We start from the raw sequence: 12,873 nt of genomic DNA on the forward strand, positions 1-12,873 counted from the left end.
CAATTCAACAGCGTTGCAGTTTAAATTGCTTTCCATATTAAAGATGTTAGGATAGCAGCAAAGTATTACATAGATAGGCAAACTTGAAAGCTAAGTCTTAATTATTGTTTGTCTCTTATACTCCCTTATCTCTAGGCAAAGAAGTCACAATGGATCTTTGGCTAAATGTTATGTTATGTTATGTTAATTCTGCTTATATAGCGCATGGCTACCCCAGCAATGGGGCGTCCCAGCGCTGCGGACATACCTGGAAGCAGAGCAACACAACAGAGAAAGTGAAGCTAGATGGAAGAGGATGGAGCTAGATGGAAGAGAACAGCCACGTTTTAACCTGTTTGCGGAACAGCAAGTGGTTGGAAGTGGCCCGAGCCCCAAGGGGGATCGAATTCCAAAGCTTCGGCGCCAGATGCCTAAAAGAGCGACCACCCGCTCGGCACCTACGGATCTTAGTCGTGCGTGCCAGTGACAGGTCGGCTGAACGAAGGGCGCGCGAGGGGACATAGAAGGAGCAGAGTCCCAGCAAGGTTTGAGGGGCGGTATTATACAGGATTTTATGCATTAGGCAGAGGCTTTTGAACTGGATACGTTGTTTAACGGGAAGCCAATGTAACCGATGGAGAATAGGGGAGGTGTGGCATCTTTTTGGCAGAGCGAAGAGGATGCGCGCCGCGGCATTCTGAGCTCTCTGAAGTCTGTTTATCACCGTCAAGTTAGAGCCTAGCATCAGGACATTGCAGTAGTCTAGATGGGATAAGACTAAGGCCTGAATTATAGTCTGGCGGATGCAAGGCTCAAAGAATCCAAGGATAGGTTTAAGAGAACGCAGGCGACCATAACAGGTGCCTGCCACTCTCTTAGCATGAGTTTCCATGGAGAGTGAGTTGTCCAACATCACACCCAGGTTTTTTACAGCCTCTTTGGGGACAGGAGATGGTCCCAAAGTGGAAGGCCACCAATGTGCATCCCATTTCTCGGTATCTTTACCTACAATGAGTATCTCCGTCTTGGAGGAATTTAGCTGGAGATAGTTCTGTGCCAGCCAGTTCGATATAGCCAGGATATCTTCCTGGAACTTAGTTTGGTCAGCCCCACTGTTCTTGGAAAAGGAAAAGATGAGTTGTGTATCGTCCGCGTATGATGTTAGTTTGATGTTACGATCCCTGGCCAGCATGGCCAGGGGGCGGACGTACACATTGAACAATGTGGGGCTGAGCGCAGAGCCCTGCGGGACTCCACAGTCCAGGGGATGTATGCTGGATGAGTACGGCGGGGCGTGCACTTGGAATGAGCGGTCAGATAAAAACGACGTGAACCATCCCAAGGCACTCTCCCTGACTCCGATCTCCCACAGTCTCGCAAGCAGGATCCTGTGGGAGACCGTGTCGAAGGCCGCGCTCAAATCCAGCAGAACCAGGGCAGATGTCTCACCCTGGTCCAACCCCTCCCTCAGATGTTCCGTGACAGTTAGCAGAGCAGATTCCGTGCTATGTTTAGCACGGAAGCCGTGCTGAGATTCGTCCAATATTCCATTCGACTCCAAGTAGGTGGTTAGAATGGAATTAACATGGGCCTCCATCACCTTGGCAAGATAGGGGAGCAAGGAGATGGGTCTAAAGCTGTCAGGTCTAGTGGGATCCAATGATGGCTTTTTTAGAAGGGGGACAACTTTAGCATGTTTCCAGGATGGGGGAATGGTCGCAGACTGAAGTGAGTTGTTAATTAACATCCGCCCTTCTCGTAAGATGGAATCCTGAAATAGTCTGAAAAGTTCTGGCTTAACAGGGTCTTCCGGGGAACCTGATTTGACTCTTTTAATCAGAAAGTCCATCTCAGTTTGCTCAATAGATGGTAAACAATGTAGTGAGAATGGCGAGTCGATGGACCCCATAAGGTTGGAATTGACACTGGGTCTATCTGAGGTTAAAGAGTTATAAATCCCTTTGACTTTGTCAACGAAGAAACAGGCCAGCTCTTCACATTGGGCATCGGACGCAATTAAATTACCTGGACCTTATGGAAACTTGGTCAGATCTTTTACTAAGGTAAAGATGGTTTTGGAGCGATTAGTGCTGGAGTTGATCAACTCTGTGTAGTATTTGGCTTTAGATAGTTTTATGAGTTTGTGGTAGGCTTTAGTAGCTGCTCTAAAGTTGATTTTAGCCAAATGATCATACGACCTCCTCCAGAGGCGCTCCAACTGCTTACATTGTTTTTTCTGTAATGTAAGGGCCTCAGAGTACCACGGATGAGTTTGGCCTCTCTTGGGCCTAGAGCATTTCACAGGAATGAAATGGTCGAGTGAATCTTTTATCCACTCCCTATAGGCTGTATCAGCCTCGTCCAGGTTACTCGGCCAAGTGGGGCAGGAGGAATGGAGCCTAGCTTCGAACGCTGCATTGTCAAGCTTGTTCCAAGGGCGTCTTTGCAACGGGGGTGGTGGCTTTTCCCTGCATCTAGCTGGAATCTGGATGGTAGTAAAAACCGGGAAATGATCTGTCCAGGTAAGAGGACCGGGAATGGAGACAGACGCTTCCTGGATGTTCGTGAACACCGGATCTAATAAATGGCCTGCCTGATGCGAGGGCCCTTCGACTAACTGGATGAGCTGACAGGCTTCCATATCACCCAGGAACTTCAATATAGTGGACGAGTCTCGACATTCAAGATGAAGGTTAAGGTCCCCCAGTACACTGAAATTCGCAGGCCGTAAGGCCAGTGCAGTGATGGTTGCCACCAGCGATTCTTGAAAGGCATTGGCTAAGCCGGGGGGGCGATAGATTAAGAGCCCCGTAAGGGTAAAGGTGTCAGAAACCCGTGCCTTAAATACCGCACTTTCACAGTTTGTTATGGTTGTGGGGTTGAGGGTGCAGGAGTAGATATCTTTAAATATCACTGCTATACCACCACCTCTGCCTTTTGGTCTATTCTGGAGGCATATTAGGTACCCCGGGGGTAACGCCAAGGTGGAGATGGCCAAGGTGTCATTGGTTAACCATGTTTCCGTCAGGAATAGGAAGTCAGGGGAGTGGTCTACGAGGAACTCGTGAATGTCCTCGTGATGTTTCACTAATGACCTGCAATTGAGACTCACTAAGCTTAACTTTGTAGGGGACTTAACTGCTGAGGTTGCATGCGCTACTAGTTGGCTGGTCTCTGAGACCTTGAAGCCGCACTGGTCGCATTGAGTGCAGAGAGAGCCAGGGGACCACGAATGGGGTGTACATCCTGCCTGTCTTCCGATATTAATCAGCTCCTCTCGGGCATAGGGGGCCATTGGCTGGCTAGACGGCCAGGGGTCAGGGCGACTGGCGACGGACTAGCGCGCCCGCCGCGCGCGTCCGCTGCGCGTGTGTTCCAAATGCAGCCTAAATAATCACCGGTCCCGCCTATGGCGGCAGAATGACGCCCTTGGGGGCCGGTCTCGAGGTCAGGAACGCCCTCCACTCAAGCGGCACCAGCCGTGGTGGAACGAGGCGAAGACCCGATGAAAGGCGAGTAGGCTATCCACATAAAACAATGAGTATAGCAGCTCAAGAACGTACTTTTAAAATCAGTGCACAATTACATGAATGAGAGGTTAAAACATACACAAACGCTGCTGCGGCGCCTCGTATCACAGGCGCGTCCGCTGCGCGTGTGTTCCAAATGCAGCCTAAATAATCACCGGTCCCGCCTATGGCGGCAGAATGACGCCCTTGGGGGCCGGTCTCGAGGTCAGGAACGCCCTCCACTCAAGCGGCACCAGCCGTGGTGGAACGAGGCGAAGATTGTGAAAGCAATTCAGTTTAGAATGGAAAAAAAGTTAAGGAGCTGATATATCTATGAAGAACAAATGTGAATCATTAGCTTCTTTAAGCACTGCTTCACTAGCAGACATTTGTATAGCAGTAACATGGTCATCCAAGCACTTGTTCACCAAACGCTACTTTGTAGATTTTGTCAGTCAAAAGCAGTGAGCGTGAGGCAAGCAGTATTGAAGCATTTATTTGCAATTGCCCTTGTATACACTTCTCACTCTCTGTGTAAGAATGATACTACTACACAGGATCTGAATTTAAAATAGTTCCATAGTGCAAAGAAACAAATTAATTACCTGTAACAATAGTTTTGCAGCTTTCAGTTATTCTAGGTTCACACATAACTCTCTCACCTCACCAACAAAACAGACAAAAGTTTTAAAGAATCATTTTAAACTATCCTTACTACCACTAACAGTCGAAGCAGGAAAAATAGCCAAAAATGAAGGCGATGTAGTTGGGCATTGTGGGATTATGGTCAATGTCATCAGGTTACAAAGACTCCGCTTATGGTTGATGCACAGAATACTACGCTTATTTAGACAGGCATTTTGTTCTTGGACTCAACGCTAGATGGTGGAAAAATGCAGAACACATCAATATAGAATGGCCTCATGCACAAATGTATTGTTATAAATAAATAGGTTGTTCCATACCTATTAATATATTGCTAAATAATCATTACATTTCCTGTGCACCAAACAGATGTAGGTTAGGCTGTTTTTTCTTAAAGACCAAAGAAGAGTACCAGATTGAGAGACGCAGATGGGTTCATTGTTTGGCATTGACTTGTAAACATATTGAAAGGAGACTATAGATTGGGAGTAAGAGAGGCGATAAGGTAGTTTGTGTTGCGCCAATAACAATTCAGTCAGATTCGACTCAGTGTTTGGTTGGGATTCTATCAGGAAATCGGTAGGGGATCAGGCGTAGAGCCAGTCAGACCTGGAAACTATACAGCATAGAATGATAGAAAGTGAAATTTCTCAACCAGTACAGCTCTTAACTGATGCGCCTCTCACTTCATCCTATGTCCTTCTCTTTATTTTTATATTGAGTGGGTAGTGATCGTTGCTTGTACCTGTAGGAGTTCAGGGAATCTTATTTCCCATGAGGTTTCATACAAACCAGCAAAAGAGCTGCAAGAAACCCTAAGTTGCAATACCAGAGACTGTATATGAGCATCAAGTTACCTCTTGGCTCTGTGCTTTGTCATTTAGTGACATAGTTTTATGGAAGCAGTCATAAAATTGGTTAAGGATTTTTAGTGTAGTCAGAAGCAACTCTTCTATCTATGCTGATGAAGACAGGACTAATTAACCATCTAGAAAATTCAGTGAGTTAAATCTCTGTTTTCATATGTGGTGAATGGCAGGTCTTGGGTTGGATTCCTAGCAAGGGCGACTCAGCCGTCCATTTTCCAAGCTCTACAATGGTGCAAATCCCTGGAAACATGCTGGCCCTTGAAAAGTAGTGGCAATTTGTGGTAGAACGTGGGCCCGGGCACACCAGCTTTAATCTGTGACCACATGCTGGCCCAGGAAAAATGTTCATAATACTTACAGCATGTCCGACCTGCCAAGGTGTTGGTAGTTTCTAATAAAATGTGTCCTGTTTAATGGGGTGCAAGGAATCCTTGATCTAGCGGAGAAAAAAAGTTCTGAGTACAAAGAAAGAAAAATGTTTACCCAAGTGGAACAACCAAACAAGTATAGTGAACTCTGCAGCTTATGACAAAGTTTAATATTGTTCTGAACACTATCACCAACAACTTAGCCTATCCCACCCCTAGAAGTTCGAACTATAGCAACAAAGATTATGGGCTAATATGGCACACAGGGTAGTCCCCATTAAGTGTTAATCACCATTTACAGAAAAAGCATTCCATGACATCTTTATGGGCTGATAACTGCCCTACCGCCTATCAAGACTTATGAGTGAGGCATGATCATTTGCAAGGAAAGCTCAAGGTCATGTAATGGATTACGCCAAAGAGAACATCACCCGTTTTTTCCTCTACGCAAAAAAATCTGAATAAGGAAAACCAAACTGAAGCAGGAGAATCTACCAAGAACTAAAAACAAAATCTGTGATGGCGCCACTCCTTTCTAATCTAATATCTACCACACACCCCAGGGACTATAAGGAGAGGTTCTGATTACCATCTCAGTTCCCAGAAACAGTAGCAGTATTTATAGTAGAGTTTGATTTGAAAACTGCAGAGACTTGTTAATGGTGCCTGAACACTCTGGGCTATGCAATGATACAGCCTGCTAATTGTGCAGTAGAAGGTTAAATAGGATTTCTAATGTTTCGAAAGCTGATGCAACATGTCTGGTATGTGTAGTATTGAAGATGCAAGCATATTTTCGCTATGTGGTGCCTTTTAGTACTATTTTTCAAAGGACTAACTAGCCAAACTGCCTGTTTTCTCATTAGAATTCCACAAATAGTAATTTGCTGAAAGCAATGAGTTTTGTTGAGTCACCTGATAAGAGCAGACTAGGATACCTGCATTGTTGTATTGATTCCTGGCCTATTGAGCTTTGGAGAGAATGCAATTGATTCCCAAGAAAGTGTAATGGCAGGAAACCTCAGCACAAAAAACACTTATGGAAAAGGTTTGGGGCATGTCTGAATTGAATCTTGGTAAACCAGATGTAACACATTGTGCTGTTTGGATAGTGGGCATTCACTGTAGATAAAAGTTTCAGGTATGATCTGTCTGATCTTAGATGTTTCTACCCTACACCTGTAAACATCTTTAGACAATAAATGTTTTTATTTGGGTGATTAGATACCCACTGTTTTGGTATGATGATGGGTACATCAGAAACCACATCACAAAATATCATAATTGTTCTGTGCATCTTAAGCTATATCTCTCAACAGTTTTGTTGTGTCCTCGTAGTAGGCAGCTGTAACATTGCTCATGTTTACTCTCAGTAGAATGTGTCATAAATGTGGGTGTATGTGTCTGAAACTTGAATGAAGGTCATCTGAACTACTCTGAGGTGACTGTGCTAAAAGTTTGCCATCTTATGCGTCAGTATCCGTTATTGCGCTGTGGAACAGTTCACAATGAAGGCTCCTCCTACATGATAAGTGCTATCCGTGTAGTGACAGTAAGGTGTCGTCTTCATTCTTTTCATGTTGACGGTCCAGTAGAATCTCTTTCTCTGAAATAGAAGATTCAGAAACGGTTAAAGACACTCAAAACATGTGGGCCAAGGAGTTCTTGTCACAAAACCTTGACAGAACCTCCGTTAGTCTCTCTAAAACTACATCTAGTATGTTTTGAACGTAATAGTAATGTAGACCATAGCTGGTGCTCTTACTGGGTTCCTTTGTTTCGAATGCTTAAACTGTAGAAAGGATAAATGGAGGTGTCTGTGAATTGTTTGTAAAAAGGGGCAGGGTCATAGTGAGGGAGGAAGTAACAGGAATGTCGTTTTTTATCTTTTATCTTCAATCTTAAATACTTCCACAACTTAAACATCCCATTTCCTCCCTTTATGTTTAAAGTATTTTATTCAGCACAACATACAAGGACAAACATACATCATCAAGGAGTGACTAGGTAGGGCGGGCAAAGCCGCAGCCCCGGCGAAGAACTATCAGGTGCAGTTCGTGTGTGCCAGTCCAGTACAGCAGTACATAGTATGCATTGTCGCAGCCCCAACTACCCAACTCCCCGGCCCGACCCCCCGCCCCCCACCCCTCGTCCAGTGCACAGACCCTAACCAAAAAGTACACCAAAGCCACCTCCTACAGGGAAAGCAAATCTCTCATCAATTCACGGGGCTGGCGTTGCCGAGCTCGTGAGCCGCAGTAGGCGGAGGTATTTGGGACAGGTAAGTTCTTTAAATTCTGAAAGCAGTAAGGAATGAAATGGTTGCCAAAGCTCATTAAACTGCGCTATATCTCCCGCCGCTGTGAGCGACAATTTCTCCATGCCCAACACGTGCCACAATCTATGGAGCCAGCCAGTGATAGAGGGTGTAGTGGAAGTGCGCCAATGTATCAGGATGTTTTGGACAGCTGAACCCAGCGCGATGGCTATTTGCCTACCCCTACGGGATCTGAGTGGGTACATCAGTCCATTCGGGAGTCGTAGCAGGGTGTATGCTGGAAAGCGTGGTAGTTCAATGCCAACATTGGAATCAACCTCGTCCAGCACTTCCTTCCAATAGTTTTCCAGGAGTGGGCAGTCCCATAGAATGTGCGTAAGTGTTCCCCGGGGCCCGCACCCTCGCCAACACGTGTCCTCTTTGCTACGGTCAAATTAGTGAACCCGCTCCGGTGTATAGTACCAATAGGTGGAGACCTTAGTCAGCGTGTCAGTAAGACCCATGTGGTATGCCGAATGCCTCACTCTATAGGATATGTGCTCCCATTCTTTAGGGCTCAATGTCCTTCCCAGCTCCCGCTCCCAGCGTTCCCTCCCCAGGTTATAGAGGTGTGTTGAAGGCGGTTGTAGCAACCTATAGAGATCCGTAATCAATTTCGAATCCCATGTACGCGACAGTAGCCACTTTTCATACGGTAGGAAGAGCCTATCGGCTGTCTCTCGCACCTGTGGCTGGAGAACCCAATGGCGAGCTTGCATATAGCGGTGTCTCTCAGTCTCAGGGAGTGAAAACTCCTGGCGGAACTGCGGGAAGGGGACAACCCCCTCTGGGCCATACATGTGACACAGGGCCCTACACCCTGCCTGCCTCCAGTGGGTGAATGCTCCTTTTCCATTCCTGGGGTAAAGTCCGGGTTGTCCACCAACGGTGTGAGTGGTGACAGGAACAAGGTGAGGCCATACGCAGTGCTAGTGGCATCCCAGACCCGCAGGGGCACTCTTGTAACAAAAGTGGCGTACAAGTTTTTGGGTCGGTGAGTCCGGCGTAGAAATGGGATTTTCTGCAGGGGTCTGCCCGCCACTGCCTGGTCCTGAAAGAGACAGTGCTTATCGGACTCCCACCTACTCCATTCCACGAGATAACGCAACTGCGATGCTTGGAAATAGTTATGGAAATCAGGTCCAGGGCCGCCAGGAGCTTTCTCGCTTCCCTGAGCTGCCGCCAGATTCTGGGGGCTCCTGTCCGTCGATGTATCTGTTCGAGCTCACGGACCCTATTGGTGAGTTCTTCCCTCTTGGCCTGTCGCTCTTTATTCGGCAGAGGAAATCGCCAAAAATTCCCCCCGGAGGACTGCTTTCAAGGCTGCCCACTGTGTGGCCCGGGCGGTGTCAGAGTTGTCATTGTGAGTTAGATATTCCCGGATTGTGTCTTCAATGCGGTCCACCACAACCTTCCTGTGCAACAGGGTGTCGCGGAGGCGCCATGGTCTGGGAGGGCGAGCTGTCGGAGGCAGACACAACGTAGCATCGACCGCGGCGTGATCCGATAGAGACAACACGCCCATATCCGACCCCGAGACCAGCGCTTGCACCGGAGACGTGACCAAAAGGTGGTCTAGCCTCGCATACGTCTTGTGTGCGTGGGAATAATATGAATAATCCCTGTCCATGGGGTGCATGTGTCGCCAAAGATCAAGGAGGTCTACCTCCGCCAGCCGCGCCCTACAGCCGGCTGCGGGGAGCGCTGCGCCGACCTATCCATAGCGGAATCAAAAACCATGTTAAGATCTCCCCCGAGAATAATATGTCTATCTTGCGAGCCAGTAATATCCTCAACCGCCGATTGTAGGAAACGTTCCTGCCGTTCATTAGGGCTGTACAAGACCCCCAATCCTAAACCGGTATGCCAACAGCCTGCCTTTCTGTTCGGTGAGCTTGTGGAGGATCTCCCCTTTAAAGTGTCTGGCCACCAGTATCGCCACCCCCGCTGTCTTAGTGGCACAGGAAGAAAAGAATTGGGACGGGAACTTATGGGAGCGCATTCTGTGTGTGTCCTGTGGCAGCAGGTGTGTCTCCTGAAGGAGATATATGTCCGCAAATGTATTCTCCATGAGAGAGAGCACTGCCCGCCGTTTGACGGGATTATTCAAACCCCTGACGTTCAGGGTCACAACCTTAAAAGTATCAGGAGGCATCGGGAAAGATGTGGAAGAAAGCGTGAAGACCCTGCTCAGATAAGGCGGCGTGTATAAGCGCCTCCAACGGTACCAGAGCCTGCAAGGCAAAGAAGAGAGTGTAGGTGTTTGCGCAGCTTCCCCGTTCTGGCAGACCAGGGTGTATGAAATTCGCTAAAGTATCTAATAGCCGCACAGTGCACTGGACGACCCACCCCCCCCCTTCTCAACTCCCGGATCCCCTCCCCCCTCCTCCCTCCACCCCTCCATCCCAACTCCCCAACTGTCCCCGACCCGCAACTGCAACCACCCCAATGACCCCCTCCCCTCTGCTCCCCCAACTGTTCCCAAGATTCCATTGTCCCAGTCCGGTCCTCAACGGACATGTCTGCGGAAAGTTACTCAAGTGGACGTCCAGCCACTACCCGCCATCCCCCCACCCCCACCCCGAACCCCCAAACCTGCATTGTCAGAATGGCTATGTCGATCTCCCCCCGGAGAATATTCAGGCCGTCAGAGCGACTTCAGTAGGCGCCGTGTCTCTAGCAACTTCTTGAACTGCATTGGCCATGTCTGCTCGGATAGTGGCTGTTTAATAATTGGCTAAATGATTATTTTTGGTCAATTTTCCTTCCTTGTAAATATTCACAGCTGAAACTTGTATAGCTCACTTAATTTTACACGTTTTTGTTTCGCTCACAATATCATTTGGGACACATTGCACTTTGATATATTGTGTGTATGTCACAGATATAATTGCAGTATTATCTGTCTTGTTTGAAATACAAAAAAACATTATAAACTGGTACAATTGTGTTTCTTTCTTTTTGCCAACCTCCCTCTAATAATTCAATTGCCATTGAGCTTGTTACATTGACCAAGTATTATATAAGTAATATGCCACAGGAGCCATTGTTTTCTGGCTAAAACAAAATTTAAGCAGGGAATTTGTTTTGAAATCAATGCGTCAAATTTGTTTTAATTTTGGTGCAAGTAGACAAGCTGTTTTCTGTGTGGGGAAAGTACATTAAGTGTCTGTCTCTTTTATCTTTAGAGCGTCTCTGGATTAAGACTAACGGACACATTTTTGAAGAGGACATATGAATATGACGACATAGCGCAAGTCTGTGTCATTTCTTCAAAAACCAAAATCGAAAGTTGATTATCGACAAAGCATTATCATTAGTTTTTATATATTCCGCCGTTCACGAGCATCCAGGAACTCCTTGGAACAGCTATTTGAACTATCTCAACAATAGTTGAGGTGTGTAAAGACCAATAAACACTTTAGATCTGTCTGTAAACATTTTAAGCATGTTTTATTATTTAAACATCTTTTCTGTGAGACAGTCTGGAAATATTTTAAAATATTGTATATGTTTTTAATTGTTGCTTTTTTATGTAATATTTCAAAAATAAAATGTAATTACATATTAGATATAGTCCAATGCTCATTTATTCTCCTGTTTAAAACTGATTGTGTATTTGCGTACCGAAACCAGACGATTCCCCCGTGCAAATGCAATCTTGCATAGACCACTTTAAGATCAAAAGAGCTGTTGCTGAAGAAATTATTGACATTTGACAAAGTATTTGGTAGAGCACTTGATTTATTTTGTTTGTGTTTTTTTGTAAATAAACTTTGTTAGGGTTTTGCAGATCATATATCATAAGTAATGTATTGCATTATGAATATGTGAATGTCGACAATATAACATTGATGTATTTGCATACCCGGTCCCCAGAGATAAGTCTTCATCTTCTTCTTCCCCCAACCCACCGATGAGCCTGTAAAAAATAATGTATTTGTTAGCGAAGAATGGTATGCCTGTGTGTGCTAAGGAAAAGTGTGAGATAGTGAGTGCTCAATTCTGAGCCTTATATCTAAGCCTTTGCAAGTATAAAGTGGCTTTCGTAGCATCAATGAAGAACCAATGCACCTTAACATGGAGCTAGGTTCGGTGATCCCGCAGGCGTAGCTATGAGGGTGTCGGATTCCGGGGCAGTAAAACTGTCTACCAATATATCCCAAGCCCGGGCTGCTTCTAGCGTGCCCTTTTCTTGTCTGTTTTCCCTCAGGAGCAATCTCCCCTCGCAGGTTGCCCACTTCTCCATTTCTCTTCTCCATGCATTGACTCGGGACCAGGTCACACTGAAGCTCAAAAGTTGGGCTTGGAGGGACAATGACAATATTCCCACAAGGGAGTAGAGATTGCCCGTTTCTTAAAGATTATAGGTAGGCGAGTGACCAAATCAACAGGGAGTGCCGAGCCAGGTGTCTGTCTTGGCTCCAAGAGGCCTTGTATGAGGGGAGCCCATAATCTACACCCGCTGCTGTTTGGGCACACAAGACTGCTGCTGTTGGGGCACATCATCGCCCTGCCGGGGACTACATCCCCCATCATCCTTTGCGGCGCGTACTCCATGCACCTTGTTTGAAGGGCCAGGAAACTTTCAAAAAGGGGCGGGAGCCCTCATCTACACCCGCTGTTGTTGGGGCAGATGAGACGGGTGCTGTTGGGGCACATGAGACCGCTGTTGGGCCGCATCATCGCCCTGCCGGGGACTACATCCTCCATCATCCTTTGCAAAGCTCCTGCCGCACATCGTGTTTGAAGCGCCAGGAGGCATTCAAAAAGGGGCCAGAGGTCCCCCAGTGCGGGACGCCCGTGGGCGTCCCCAGGCCATACCCGGGCAAAGGACGGCCCATCAGAGGCCAAGGAGGCTGGGCGGGGCTACACCATTGACCGGGTCATATGGAAAATCCATCACTGGAACTATAATTGATACGGTACTGTTGAAGAGCTGAGGAGTTGCCTTGCCTCATTGGGGAAGGTTATTGTTTTGTTCTGAACTACGTGACTCACCTATGAGTAAAAAGTTAGCAACTGGACAGGGGGTCGCCGGGACATTGGAAGCTTTCCTGAAAAGGGCCGAATCCGTCCTAATACATGAGATCGAACTCACTAAAAGGAGGCTTTTTTTGGATCCTCAGTGTCCATCAATGCGAAATCCCATGCTCTCTATCCCGCCACCTCCTAGTGGGCAGGAG

At 46.8% G+C, this 12,873-nt stretch overlaps 1 protein-coding gene across 2 annotated transcripts in view; it reads left to right on the forward strand.

Annotated features, from left to right (window-relative positions):
- Positions 1-11,257, forward strand: part of TRAPPC13 (trafficking protein particle complex subunit 13) — a 373,612-nt gene extending 362,355 nt beyond the window's left edge. For both annotated transcript variants that reach the window (XM_086960695.1, XM_086960696.1), the window contains one exon: positions 10,876-11,257. In XM_086960695.1, the coding sequence (XP_086816821.1) occupies positions 10,876-10,983 (108 nt within the window). In that variant the 3' untranslated portion in view covers positions 10,984-11,257. The remainder of the gene's footprint in view (positions 1-10,875) is intronic.
- Positions 11,258-12,873: the final 1,616 nt, after the last annotated feature.

The sequence above is a fragment of the Lissotriton vulgaris genome, chromosome 3_1, assembly GCF_964263255.1.
Source record: "Lissotriton vulgaris chromosome 3_1, aLisVul1.2, whole genome shotgun sequence".
Taxonomy (NCBI): domain Eukaryota; kingdom Metazoa; phylum Chordata; class Amphibia; order Caudata; family Salamandridae; genus Lissotriton; species Lissotriton vulgaris.